Source organism: Vipera ursinii (assembly GCF_947247035.1).
Source record: "Vipera ursinii genome assembly, chromosome: Z".
Taxonomy (NCBI): domain Eukaryota; kingdom Metazoa; phylum Chordata; class Lepidosauria; order Squamata; family Viperidae; genus Vipera; species Vipera ursinii.
In genome coordinates, this window is record NC_139517.1 from 86,625,757 (window position 1) to 86,641,510 (window position 15,754).

General features: G+C 35.6%; 1 protein-coding gene across 8 annotated transcripts in view; it reads left to right on the forward strand.

Annotated features, from left to right (window-relative positions):
• The window catches only part of TBC1D5 (TBC1 domain family member 5), a 343,189-nt gene that overhangs the window by 254,368 nt on the left and 73,067 nt on the right, over positions 1-15,754 (forward strand). For all 8 annotated transcript variants that reach the window (XM_083376132.1, XM_083376127.1, XM_083376129.1 and 5 more), the window contains one exon: positions 13,614-13,756. In XM_083376132.1, coding sequence (XP_083232258.1) covers positions 13,614-13,756 — 143 coding nt within the window. The remainder of the gene's footprint in view (positions 1-13,613; positions 13,757-15,754) is intronic.

The window sequence follows — 15,754 nt, forward strand, 5'->3', positions numbered from 1 at the left end:
ACACTTGGAATATTGTGTTCAGTTTTGGACAACACTGTATAAAAAAGATGTGAAACTACAAGAGTGCAGAGAAGAGCAACAAAGATAATTAGTGTAATGGAGGCTAAAACATATAAGGAACGGTTTTAGGAATTGGGTTTATCTGATTTAATGAAAACAGGGACTAGGGTGACATGATAGAAGTGTTCCAATATCTAAGGGCCTGTCACAAAGAAAAGGAGATTTTCCAAAGCATCTGAAGGCAGGACAAGAAGCAAGGGATAGAAACTAATCAAGAATAGAAGCAACCTAGCACTAAGGAGAAATTTCCTGACAATTAGAACAAATAATCAATGGAACAGCTTGCCTTCAAAAGTTGTGATGCTCCATCACTGGAGATTTTAAAGAAGAGATTGGACAACCACTTGTCTGAAGTGATATAGGGTCTCCTGCTTTAGTAGGGGGTTGGACTAGAAAACCTCCAAGGTCTTTTCAACTCTGTTATTCTATTATTTAAAGATAGTACCAACAGTCATAGGTGCAATCCCAAAATAACTGGAGCACCACTTGAGCACCATGGACATTGACAAAATCACCATCAGTCAATTGCACAATGCCACTTTACTTGGAACAGCTTTCATCCTGAAACACCATCAGACATCTGTAAAGCACTCGATAGTTGGATAAAAATGCCAAATCCAGGCTAAATATCTGGCTGATTAATAAATAAAATACCTGCTTTCCAAGAACTCACTCATGTTACAAAGCACCTCTTTTAAATGATTTGCATAGTCCTAAGAGAGTTAGATATCTAATTTTCAAGCATTCTAGGAAAATAAAAAGAAGTGTACTTGGCAGACCAAAGACCAGTCTAGTCTAGCATCTTCTTTCTATTCTTGGCAACCTTATGCCTTTCAGCATATGAGAATGCCACTCTTAACTCATACTTGGAGGAAATACTTAGAGAAGCAGTCATCTTTCCAACTGGTTAATGTCTTCAAAGAATCCATTATTAGAAGTACTGTAGTTATAGGCCCATGGTGGCGAACCTATGGCATGCGTGCCACAACTGGCACACAGAGCCCTCTCTGTGGGCACGCACGCCATCGCCCCAGTCCTAGCCCTTCAGCTGGGTTTTATAAAACCTTTTCACTTTAGGCCTCTGCCGCCATGGGCAAAAAAAAAAGGTTCAATCAATCAATTTCAACTTCTCGCAGGAAAAAAAAAAGATCTCGCAAAGTTGGAATTGATTGAATTTTTTAGTCCCACCCAGTCTGCCGTTACCACCACAGCCACGCCCACCCAGTGGGCCATGCCCACCCAGCACCCGACAATACATAAGTGGGTTTTGGGTTGCAATTTGGGCGCTCGGTCTCTAAAAGGTTCGCCATCACTGCTATAGGCTATTTAATCATTGTTTTAGATATTGTTAATTGTTGATAACATCATATAGCCTTGTTTAGTCATTGTAGGTTATAGCCTTTTAGTATTTTTAAACCACAAATTATCTTAGATATAGCTTAATTTTTAAAAAAATTGAAAATTTTGCAGTTTTAATTCAATATTATTTGTTTATATTATACATTTATGCTTATATAATAATTCTGAAATTGAAAGAATTTGATGTTCCAAAAAGGGGACATGATCTGTTTTAATCATGATGTGAGCTAAGAGCAAAACAAGGATTTAAAATAAAACATCAATGATAAAGCTAAGACAAAATTATAAAACCATGAACATCAGTAGGTCAATCAAATAAGGCATTTTTCTATCTTTCACCGTAAACCCTTTGGAAGTTGGTTTTCAAATATTCTAGTAGGACAAACAGTGGAGGACAATGTAGTTCAGGCATGTAAAACTGCCGGCCCGTGGGCTGGATGCGTCACTCCGAAACTGCGCCTACCCCATTGCCGGCAATGGGGAAAAAGTTACAATACATCATGCGATGCTATAATGCTGTCCTTCCAGCATCTCTTTTCAAAAAGCTTTAAAAAATAGATGATATGGTACTTTCAGTAGCAGTTCAGTGGAACATCTATAACCTCAGCAGTTTCATTTCTATTTACTTTCTTATTAACTTTCTTTTTCAGTCAGGAGTTTAACAGTCAGTTTAGCTAGATGCTACAGTTCATATTGGCCATATCTGTTTATTCCACTAGAATATTTACCCTGTTTTTAAAATGTATTTATTTAAAAGCCGGGGCGGGGCATTTTAAATATGTATCTGGGTTGTTTGGAACCACTTTTTTCAATACTCATGATGCTTCCAAACATTCTGGAAAAGAATTATGCAGCAGAATGAAAGTGTCTAAGATTAGAACAGATAACAGAATCACTATTAACCAGTGTATATTTAATACCAGGGATATACTTAAAGTCCAGAAATATAGGCAGAATTCTATATTGCAAAAATATTTGTCGCCACACATCTTTACTATTCCATACAAGATCTCCAAATACAGCCCAGACACTATACTACTAACATTATCCCATTCTAAGTGTACTTTAGTACTACTTTTTAAAAATGCCACCATCATGTTAAATTAAAATTCATCAGTGCTAAGAATACAAATATGGTATAGATTTAAAGAATTATGATTAACAGTTTTTAAGTTCTGCATTCTTCTTCATGGGACTTCTGTCTTGTCTATCTTTGGAAAATGGTTCTGATAACTAATTCTAATTTAATCCTTTGGCTGCCATTTGGGAAAGATTTATCACATTTCAGTTAGAGTGCTAGATTAAGATGTTACACTGGCACTGGGGAAAACTACTGTAGTTTGTCCACCTTCAACTCACTATCTATGGAGATTTTCAGTCATCCAGTTCATGGTTGTCCCAAAGGTTCTTTTTCAAAAGACAACTGGACTTCGTTTTTCCTTGAGGACATTTCGTTTCTCATCCAAGAAACTTCTTCACTTATGATTGAAGTGTTGGATGCAAAGCAAAACATCTTTAAGAAAAACAAAGTCACTTGCCTTTTAAAAAAAATACCCTTGGGACTGGTCACTGGCCAGTCACCCTCTTTTAGTCCAATCTATTTCATAGGATTGTTGCAGTGGGGGACAAATGATAGAAGACAACATCATTATGACAGTTAAAAGTCTTAAAATAAAAAGTGGGGTTTGAATCTAACAAATAACTTACCATGAGCTGCATACTGTCATTTTACTATCTCTGCAGGAGTGTACAGTCTGAATCCATAACTAGAAGCAAACTCCAGAGATTATCAACATATTATAATTTTAATTGACTTGATTAGGTGATAATTTTATTAAATATTTGGGATGAAATGTATAGCAGGACCCTTCAGAACGTGAATGATAAAAGTGAACGGTTGAAATAAAGACATCTCAGCACAATGGAGGGGAAAGCATAAGAAAGTCAGTGTAATTCTGCCCAAATTATACGAGTTGTAAGTTGATATTGAAAATTACTTTAGCCGACTTACACAGTGCTGTTACATTACCTTTTTATCAGTACCAATGTTTTCCAAAATCTAAGTGGTTCTTGTTCCTGAATTTGCCAGCCTCATCATAATCCGGAAGAAAGTGGAGAGATAACTTAGAGCATCAAGAGGGGAAGATCAGATATAAACCTGACCTCATGTTTCAACTTACACTGTGGTGACTTCACTCTTATTAATGTTGGAGTGCATCCCAGCATTTAGAGTGATTCATTCCATTTTGTAGACTGAATTTTGGCAATAATCAAATTTGCTCCAGAATCCCAATTGACCTCTTCCTGAAAAGGGACTCCATGGATGCAGCTGTATTAGACCACTATCATCTAGTATGCAGCTTTCCCATTCTGGAAAAGGTTGTTGAAAGAATGTTGGGATTTTCAGTGTGCTCTAGATGAGCCAATTTTCTGCATCCTTTTCTGTCTGGATTGTGGCCTGGGTATAGGACAGAACCACATTAGTTGCACTGTTGGATGACCTGCAACAGATTTTGGATGAAGAGAGTTTACCTCTCTTCATCCTCTTAGATGTCTCAATATATTTACTTCCATTGATTCCTCAAAAGATTGAGAATAAGGACTCCTTTTTTAATACACAGGGTAGGGCCACTGTAGGGTCTTTCTTTCTTTCCTCAACTATTTCAATTTATTTGAAGTCATTGGGAGAGGCCAATGTTAGAAACAGGTTGAAACATTCTTTTTTCCAGAATTTTTTGGCATTCTTACCTTGGTTCTCGATGGAATAGCACTTTTCCTGAAAGACCAAACCTATCACTCTATAATGAGTTATGGTTAGTGTTAAGTAGGTAATATTGGAGGCTGTATCTGGGGTGATTTTCTTTGGCTTTGGTTGGTGTGCCAGTTTGCAACTCTTTCTGGAGCAGAAATGTTGCCCTAGCAAGAGTTTCCCATGTTATTTCGAGGGAGGTTATTGCAGTGTGTTCTAGGACTGTCTGTGAATAATACTTGAAAGCTATAACTGTACAAAATGTAATAACCCTCTTTTTAATGGGTAAGAATTGCTGTTCATGCATAATACACATGTTCTGGTCTTGCATGAGTTGCCTTAGGTTTCTGTATTTCTATATGGTGGTGGAGAACTACATAAAATAGATGAATACATATATACATACATACATAGAATCTAGTGAGGTTGGTTAAAAATACAATTGGTGTGGTATAATGATTAACATGCTGGACAGGTCCTTTGGCGAGCCAGATTCAAATAACTACTTGGAGAAGTACATAAAATAGATGAATACATATATACATACATGCATAGAATCTAGTGAGGTTGGTTAAAAATACAATTGGTGTGGTATAATGATTAACGTGCTGGACAGGTCCTTTGGCGAGCCAGATTCAAATAACTACTTGAAAGTGGAGCTTATTATGACTTACCGTACCATAAGAGGACATGTGCAATGTAAATGCAAAATAATAATATGAAAACATTGCTTCTGATTTCCAAATTTTCTCTAACCAGTAGGAGAGTTTTCTACAAAAAGTTTGCTACAGCTTATCTAAAACTTAAACCACTTACAATCCTATGTTTCTAACAAAGAAATAGTCCTTTTATAAGCCATATTTTTCCTGCTTCCTTAAAAAACTTACTTGTATGATCCTTTTTTGTTTTTGTCCCAGTGGGAGCACTGGGGGCACTCCCTGAGTCATCTAATGCAGAGCTTTTCAACTTTTTCACCCATTATACCACTTTTAGGATATGGCAACATCCAAGTACCACCAGTCGCCTAGCAAGGTGTCAATAACTTAATGACCCCCCCAAAAGGGATAAAGTGATGAAGTACAGGTAGTCCTCAACTTACAACAGTTTGCTTAGTGACTGAAATTACAATGGCACTGAAAAAAGTGCCCCCCCAAACCACAGCCGAGCAAGACACCGGCCTGCCCGCCTGGTGGCACTCTTTCCCCTGTCCGAGGTTTTCATTGTTGTAAGCATTTCTGTTGAGGATTGGCAGCGAGGGTGGGATGGGGGGGTGTTTGGTTTTTGTTCCCCCTGTCTGCTGGGTGGTTGTAGCAGGTTTTGGTCACTTCACATGACTCTGGGACACTGTGACCGTCATAAATATGAATCAGTTGGCAAGCATCTGAATGTAAATCACAAGACCCTGGAGATGCTGCAACATTCCAGCTGATCGGTGCTTCTTCTGGGCTCAGCAGAAGTGCCAGGATCAGTGCCGAGCTCCAGCTAGAGCCTGGTGCTGATCCTGGCGCTTCCGCTCAGCCCTGCAGCTCCAGCCGTCTCTCTCTCAGGCTTGTGCGGTGCTGCCACTGGTTCAGCTCATTTCCCTCCACCGCTACCACTTTTCTAGGATGGTCGTGTACCACCTGCCAGGTGCCAATGTACCACAGGTGGTACCCGTACCACTGATTGAAAAGCCCTGATCTAATGTTCAAGTAGGTCAGCTGTGAGTCCAACCAACTGAAAAAATATTTCTCTCTTTCCCTCCCCCACTCTCCCTCTCTCTCTGTCTTCAAACACACATTGGGGGGAAGATAATGGACTCCCATTAAAAAAGGGTTACATCTTCCAAATTGTGCTGAACCCAAACTGTCAGTGAATCCACAATCCCTGGCCTCATAAAGTATACATTTCACATGTAACTGTAATGCATGCAGTTGTACAAAATCCAGGATAGAACTTTTCATCATGTCTAAATAATGGAAGGTGCATATTGTTTGAATTACTAACACTCAAAACATTCAGTACAACTCACTTGACATTAATTTCCTTGGTCAAATGTTTTTTGAAATAAGTCTGTTTTGACAAGCAGTTTACCAAGTATCTTTGTAGAGAGAGCTAAGCTTGATGGGTTGTTGCATTAGCTACTTGACATTTGTCCCCAGTCAGACCGGATGCCACATGAAAAATTTACTCTGGCAAAGGGCTCCCAGGAATAAACAGTTCTCTAGTGTGCCTCACAGGGGAATCGACAAGGTGAGCGGAACTTCAACTTGTCACGGATGCACTGTTCTGACGAACATAAGTAGATGCTAATGGCTAAATCGTGACAGAATAAAGTCCCACAACCATATGGCTAATTGCCACAACAATATCTTCAGTGTTATTAATCAAGTTTTCATAGTGTGCCATGATAATTGGAATAATTAGAAGCTGCATAGGCATTGCTTTTTTCTCTCTGTCTCTCACATACACATGCAGACTCTGCAGACAATCATCTAGAAGAACCACAATTTCTATGCTGCATTATTTAGTGCACATTTTTCAGCAAATATGGTAGTTAATTAATGAAGTTACTGTTTTTTTTTCATCTGAATCTTTTATTACCAAGAGGGTTTCTTCAGGAATATGTGGATAATTAAATGAGTCCATTGTTTGCCACCCAAAGTGACTAAATTCCCACCATGCATCTCTGCTAGCTGTAGGCAGTTTATTTTAGAAAACGTATGTCTGTTGTTTTATAAGTCATATGTAAAATAGAATATGACTGCTATCCTACTTATGTTTGCCCTGGAGTAATCCTAATTGAAATCTATGGGACTTGACTCTGAAGTACTTCATTACCCAATCATTCTTTAACAGGCAGCAATATAAAAACTACATGCCAAAATTGTGTTGTAAAATTAATAAATCATACATTAAAATGTAGTGAACTTATATGCAGCTTTGTTTTAAAGATTTTTAATTGCTAAATAGCATTTAAAAAGGTTACATGGCATATTTGTAACACTGCCAAGTGCAACCTAGCAGTTTAGTTTTAGTACTGTAATAGCTCAAGAATGTCAAAAAAATATATGCTACATCTTACTAAAGATATAAATAAAGCACTGATTTAGCATTTTTTTTGCTTAGGCGAATGCTTAAATCATCATTGCCATACATTTCGAATGTTTACTAAGTTTTTCAACAATTGTATAAACAATAAGAAGCCACCCAGGATTTCTTGGGTATATGCATAAATAATTATTCAACTGGTCAGTATAACTGGAAGATTGATGATAATGACTTTATTCATGAATATACGAAGGCATTATTAGCCAAACTAATGGATAGAAATGGACTGCTGTCTGTGGCCTTTTAAGGGCAGCTTACTTTAGTTTCGGAAGCCAATTTAGGCATAACATGAAATATTGTTGTGACAATAAATCCATTCTGCTTTTTGAAAAGTTAGTTTTTCCTTGATCAAGAATTTCCAGAACAATATCCTTCAGAATGTTCTATAGCAGGGGTGTCAAACTGCCAGCCCCGGGCCAGACACATCACGCGGAAGCCACACCCACTCCATTGCTGGCAATGGCAAAACAGTCCCGATACGTTGCGCGAAGTCACCTGACATCATGAGTTTGACATGTCTTTTCTCTAGGCTTCCTGACAAAGTGGCCTGAGCTACCAAAATTGAAAACAGGCTTTGCTTGAAGCTTAAAGCAGACCTCCCCAACCTAGTGCTATCCAGCTAGTCTGAAAGTACAACTTCCAAAATTCCTAAATAGGATAGTAGGGTGCTTGGTGCTGTTAATTCCAACCCATTGGCAGACCATAAAGCCAGAAAAGTGTGCATCATTAGAATATGTTCTAAAACTGGAGTTAATATTTTAATCAAATATTAGCCTCTATTCTTTCATATCTATTAATGACTATGCTTTGCAGAAAGCTTTGGAAACCAAGTATATGCTTTAAATTTGGTTTTGGTAGTTGGTTTTGGGACTAAACAGCTCACCAACAGGTTTTCCTACCACCTTCCTTTATTGCAATGAAAAACAGTCACTTACATGAGAGAAAATAGAGAAATGAATTCATGCAAAACAATTTTCTTTCTTGCCACTTTACCAAGCTGTCTCTACTAGTTGTGGTTCCTTTTGTTTTTGATCACATCCGAGTTCTTTTTCAGGCATTCGGTTTAATGCATATGCGGTTTCCCTCTGAATAGAGAATGATCTGTGCATGCTATTTCCATCCTTTTCTATCCTTGACAATGTGTTCAATTGGGAATGTGAAGGAGAGATGTAGTCTTGTAGTCTTAATATCAGTACCCCACATGCAAAATTCATGTTGGTATATATTAGATCTGGGACAGCATTTCTTCCATAGTCATGTTATATTGTCTATTAAAATTATAAATACATGTGTATACCTGTCTGAATTGATGCATTCTTTCAGCAACACATCTTTCAATATTCATGAATAAAAATGATGAAACCAAGAGAGATTCCACAATACTAACAGTAGGTGATAAGCAAAATACAATTTTTGCTCTGTTTCAATTTATTTACCTTACTTTTCTTAACAATAATAATAAGAGTATCCACATTATTATTTTTAAAAGTCTTTTAAAAGAAGATAATGAAAAAAAACTTAAGAAAGTCATACCATTTTCAAGGAAAAGCAATAATTTTCAAGATTCCATTTTGAATATGGGAGCTTTTTTTAGTTCAGATAAAGCAATCTGAGGCATATTTTATAAATAATGAAAGTTATGAGAACAAAGTGCAACAGGGGAATATGTTACTATGGTTTTATATTATGATGTTTTTACAGAAACAATATTAATCCAAATAAATTGCAAAATTTCCAAGGTGTGTGAATTTTTTTATACATTTGTCAGATGAGGATAAGCTAGTTGCCTATAGTCTGGTAAAAATTATGTAATAGCTTTCAACATTAGAGAAACATCAGAACTACATAGTTACTGAGTGCATGTTTAAGGGAGGATGTCTTAAGATTTTTAATAGGAATGTATTAATTAATAAGGGATTTTATTGAATTCGTAAGCTGTTAATATAGTTTGCTTTTCACTATAATAGACTTTTTGGAAAACACTGTTTAAGAAGTTATTCATTCCTGAATTCTTTCATTTTCTCTGGGAAGTAAGAAATAAGAAATTATACAAGAATAAAGGTAAAGGTAAAGGTTCCCCCGCACATGCGTGCTAGTCGTTTCCAACTCTAGGGGCCGGTGCTCATCTCCGTTTCAAAGCCGAAGATCCAGTGCTTGTCCGAGGACGTCTCCGTGGTCATGTGGCCGGCATGACTAGACGCCAAAGGTGCACGGAACGCTGTTACCTTCCCACCGGAGTGGTCCCTATTTTTCTACTTGCATTTTTACGTGCTTTCGAACTGCTAGGTTGGCAGAAGCTGGGACGAGTAACAGGCGCTCAACTCTGTTACGTGGCACTTGGGATTCGACCCGCCAAACTGCCGACCTTCTGATCGACAAGCTCAGCGTCCTAACCCACTGAGCCACCACGTCCCTTGCTATACAAGAATATTTGAGCCTAATCTTTTAAAAAGGGTGGGCTAATAGTCTTGTTGGAGAAATAGTTTAGAACTTGTAGCAGTAATTGACAGATTTTTCATACTATTTCAACATTTTAATCTGCATTATAAAAGAGTATTCATTGAGTTTGGCAACTATCAAAATGCTTCATTTTTGCTGCTTCAAAAATGAAGAAAATTGGGGTAGTATGCCAGTATATGAATTGTATTCTTGAACTATTTTGTATAGTACTATATATTTATACTATTTTTTTCATTATGCTTCTGTTCTAAAAATGTGAACATCAGATTTTACAATGGTACTCAAATCATAGTTTGATAGTATATAGCATTTTTGTATTTTATTTATTTGTCATACCAGTAATCCAGTTATATATGATTTGTAACTGGAGTCATAAGTTATTCCCAGTAATCCTTGATAAAATAATTTCATTGTAAGTTTTAAATAATATTTTAAAGCCATTCTAGAACATTAATATTTCTCTTGAAGGTCATTATTAAACTACCATTTGTAGGTAGTGATTATAAATTGTTTTGATATTAAGGTTTAATTACACAGAAATCATGTGTAAAACATAGGACTGTGCCTTTTAGAAAGGAAATAGTAATAACTATTAATGGGTTTTTTGTTTTTAAAAAAGTCCTTAAGTATTTTAGGCTGATTTGCAATTCTATGTTGGTGTGGTAAATACAAATTATTGTGTTACGAAATGTGATAAAAGGGTGCGCTATCTTAAGTATTGCAGTCTGCAGGTGTAGCAGATTTGAGGCTAGAATTAACAGGACAGAACTGTAATTAAACTATACAACCATTCAAAAGAAAGGGATTCCTCTTGTCCAATGGTATCATTAAGTGAAACTTAGATTGTATCTACATATTGGAAAGAACACTATAAGTGTGTTAATTTGTATAAAAACATTCTGACTCAGACATAATTCTTTAGAGCATCTATTTTGTTTTATAGGAAGAGAAAGCATGCTGTAGTCTAGCTATTTAGAGATTTTAGGGGTCCTTGGTTTATTGGATACTACATTGTTGCTGAAAAGGTACAGATAGCAGTTAAAACACAACAATTTTCAATTGTGTGAATTACATATACCCATCAACTCTGTAATCCTTATGATTTCAAAAGCAGAGAAATCCTTTAATTCTCTAATTCTATGAAAATAATAACTCTTCATTCCAATGCTTAATATTCTCAAGAGACAATTTTTTAAAAAAAAAAACACCAGACTGAGTATCCGCAGTTAATGCCATATAGTAAAATGATACAAAAGAAAATTGAATTTCTGATTTTTAAAATATTGAATCCTACTATGTCACAACATATTGCCCTTTCCCATCTCACAGAAACAAATATTCTTTTTAGTGTATTAATTTTATCTGTTTTTAGTACAAATTTCACAATTGTGAATCATAAGTTTGGTGCAAAGAGAAAGATTTCATTCACAGCCTGAGTAATATTTGTAACAGCAAAAAGTAATAATTTCTGTATGATGGTCAACAAGACATAATCTTCCACATCTTGCATGATATAATTAGCAGTAAATTGTGTAAAGATTTGTTGTTTCCTCTTCCTTTTCAAGTTTTCGGAGTTGTGATTTGTAGCATTTGGGAGATATATTGTGTTTGTTTATTTAAATTATATGAAGAATTTTATTATATTTCTGAGTTTTAATTGCATCAGCTATTAGCATAAAACTCAGTTGAAAATTACACCTGCATTGCAATTGCAATGGTTATAACTTGATAATATAAATGTCTACTTAATAACTTGGATTAATACCTTATTAAACAAAGCATTTGGTTCAGTTTCCTAAGACACCTTTTAAAAGGAAGGCACACTTCATAAACATTTGATCAGTTCCATAACAACTTTTTATAATTGAGCTGATCAGGAATATAAGATTAGTAGGCATACAAACTACCAGTTTTATAGTATTTCAAAAATAGTGTTTAAAACATCTTAATACACTTCTTTATGTAATCAGGTTAATGCAGAATTTGACATTTTCTAAACCATATATAGGCTTACATACTGGGAAGAAGGGGAGGAAATCTACTCTTAGAACTACTTTCATACCAAAAGTTCAAAAATGAATTATCAATGTGTCTCCAGTTATAATTGTGTAAATCCAGTTAAATAATAATAATAATAATAATAATAATAATTTTATTTGTATACCGCCCTTCTCCCGAAGGACTCAGGGCGGTGAACAGGGCAAACATATAAAATACAAGAATACAAAAATTAAAAGAGATTAAACAAAGTGCCCAAAAGTTTACAACAGTAAGTTAAAATAGATTAAAACAATAATAAAACCCAAACCCGTCACCCATCAGGCCAGGCCGGCTTGTTCGAACAAGTAGGTCTTCAGATCGCGTCGGAAGGAGCGAAGGTCCGGCGCCATCCGGAGCTCGACCAGCAAACGATTCCATAAATCCGGCGCGCCCACAGAGAAGGACCTCCCCCTGGGGGCCACCAGATGACATTCTCTGACCGGTGGCACCCTGAGGAGGCTCTCTCTGTGGGAGCGCACAGGGCGGAGGGAAATTGATGCCGGCAGCAGGTGATCCCTAAGGTACCCTAAGAAAGAGTGCAGCCAAATGTCTACAAAATCACTGCTTAATTAATTTGTGTGAATTCATTCTTCTCAGTCCAGAATGTTTGGGAGCCAAAAAAGCACATGTAAGAATATATATATAATGTCAGAATGTGGCTCTTCTCACTGGGGTCAGCTTTAAAACAGGTATAGACATATATGGTAACAGGCTAAGAGTCAACAACAAAATACTTGCAAATGCACATGTTTGATTACTAACATATCTTGCACATCTTTCATTTTTGCTGTGGGGGAAAGAAAGTCTTCTTTTCTCTCTTCCCCCCCCAAGTCAAAATCTGACAAGAAAATAGCATATTGTTCCTACCAGCAGTCTAGACTGATCATATGAAAAGGATTTTGACAACAGACCAATATCAAACATCTTATAAAATTACTTAGATAATTTAATCCCAAAGCAAAATGTCCTCAGAAAAAGTTTAAAAAAAACAACCTCAAAATGGCAGCCATCCATCAAGGAGAACCCATTTCCAGAATGTCCTTCCTTCTCCTCCTCCATAATTCTACTGATTAGAATTCCTTTTCTACCTGTTTGACCCTTCTGTCAAGTAATGACCCCCAAACAATACTTATAAACCAAATATTTTACTTCACTTTGCCTAATCATTCCTCAAAGAAAAATATACTGCATTCAGTAAACTGTGTTACAGTAGAGAGAAATTTATGGGTTACAATCAGGTTAAATTGTTGATTCAATTTGTGTCTTCCCTCAGTAAAGTAGAATCAAGAATTTTGTATCCAAGTCACAGTTCCCTCAGCAGGCAGACCATCCATTCTCAAGTATGAATCATTGGAAGACAATCCTGTTTTGCTAAATTACTTACCTTTAAATGTTTCAACTGTATGCTAAATTGGTATATCTGCTTCCAGCAAGTCTGAATGTTTCATTTTGTTTTGTTCTTTTCTGTTGCATGGACAGCCAAGCCTCAGTACCATAAGTACCATCCAGGTATCTAATAAATTATTATGAGGGGTTCTTGGTGCTCTCTGAGCTTGTTCATTTTCTTGCAGATGTTTCATTACCCAAACTAGGTAGTATCATCAGTGCTAGTAAGGAGTGTTGTTTGCTATTGGCAAAGAGCACTCCTTACCAGCATTAGTTTTCTAGTTTGGGTAAAGAAACATCTGCAAGAAAACAACCAGGCTCAGAAAGCACTAAAGACCCTTCATGTCAACCCTGAGCTACAGATATTCTCCTTTATTAATAAATTATTATGCATTGGATTTTTCTATAAATTATTATTTCTCATCTGTGATAAGCAGTTTTTGATGTGTTCCTTGGAATTTCGTTCTAGGAGATGGATAAGACTACTATTTGGACGAGAATTTCTCCTTCAGGACCTTCTTGTTGTGTGGGATGCTTTATTTGCTGACAGCATCACTCTTGATTTAGTTGACTACATTTTCTTAGCTATGTTGCTATATATTAGAGATGCCTGTAAGTATTCCTATTATATCTAAGTCATATGTATAACTTGCTCTTGTACAGTATGCATTATTTTTCTACTTGAAATATAGTATTTAAACTGGAAATAGATGGTATCTAATTGTTAGCATATGAAGGCAATTACATTAATAGTAAAAATCATGTTAATGCTCATATTCCTTCTATGCTCCTTTTCATATACAGAATTCTAAGTAGAATTGCATTATGTAGTGTTCAAAGTAAGTATAGATCGCCACCTTCTGTCAGATATTACAAACTGAGTAAAAATCAGTATTTCATTATTGACATATTTTGCAATTCTTTTCTGTCCTTTTTTCTTTTTATTAACTATTTAATGTCATGTATTATAATTAATTCAGAATGTTTATCATAATTTGAGAATTTATAGAGGAAACTGATTTTTAATTAGATGTTATATGAAATTTGGAGTTGAAAAAAATCTTTCTTAAGCAATTGAGCATAGTAACCTTGGGCAGCTTAGAAGTAAATAAAGGACATTTGTAATCTAACTCAAAATTATCTCAGTTGTTTCATAAACATGCTTAAAAGTACAAGATAAATAAAATAAATAATTAATCTTATTAATTGGACCATCCAGTTTAGGAATCTACTGCCACTATAAATGTAAAAATCCGTAACTTTCACTTCTTCTTCATACACTTCTAAAAAAAAACCCCAGTGTTCTTTAGTTGACCTGAAGGAGTTACCCAAGCTTCCAAAAACCTGTATACACCTTTAGAGAATTTTGAAAACATTTACATTACTTTTTAAAACATATTCTATTGCATCACATTGTTCCATTCTCAACTGTCAGAAAATATGAGGTTGGCTCCAAAAAATGTATGTTGATTTTACCTAAAAATTAGTTCAGCTGCCCTCCATGTAAACCCAGTCCCAGTTAGATGTTTTCTAGAGCATGTTGAATTAATGCTCATACATTTTGTGTATTATAAAAATGTGTTTCTTTTATTTTAAAAAAACACAGCTCAATTCTAGGCTTTTTGCACAATAGTGTTGAAGCAGAGGATTTTGAGTTCAAATCTCTGAACTAACATAATGGAAGCTTGCAAAATGAGTATTTCTTACCCCCATCTCTTACAATGCTAAACAATTCAGAAATTCTTCTATGACAAAGTAGTTGTAGTTTGTGACAGACTTCGAGGGCTTTATACTTTATATTCCTCTCCCAGCTTTATACTCACAATAGGAATAGAGTAGAAATAAGTATAAAGCTAGGAGATGAGTTTATAAAATAGAGCATTACTTAGCAGAAGTAATAGAAGTACTTAAAAGTACAGCACTTCTCAGTTAATATTAGTGATTGGACCATCCAGTTTAAGAATCTACTTATTTCCACTTAATAGAAGTAACTTCTCTTATGTCTGAAGTTGCAGTAATGTTTAAATAAAATAGATATTTGGGAATCACATTTGATGCGAATGGCATACAAGTTGGAAATGAATATTTCATTGTTTTCTAAAACCCATTAAAAGTACAAACTGCTAAATTTTCTAAAACTTGCCAGGGTATGTTCCAGTAAACACATCCTTAACATATGAAATTCACTCATTTATGTTTACTATAAGCAAGCAAAACTATCTCATGGCTGCCACATTATAAAACTTGAAAGTTTCAAATCTCAGGTACTGCAAAAGGATTTAAAGTTGCCAAGACTAAACTATGTTAAATGCAGTATAAGTACCAGGTTGGTGTAATGGTTAAGGTGCTTGACTAGAAAATGAGGGAACATGAGCTCTAGTTCAGCTTTTGGTATGAAAGCCAGCTGGATGGCTTCAGGCTAGTCACATACTACCTCATAGAGTTGTAGCAGTAGGCAAAATGTGAGGTAGAAACATTGTGTACAGTATCTTGAGTGAACAAGGTAAATTTGAAATATAAAACTAACTGAATATATAATAAAAATATCAGTACTGAATTATGTAAAAAGTATTATATTAAAGCAATATTTGTTCCATATACTATAGGAAT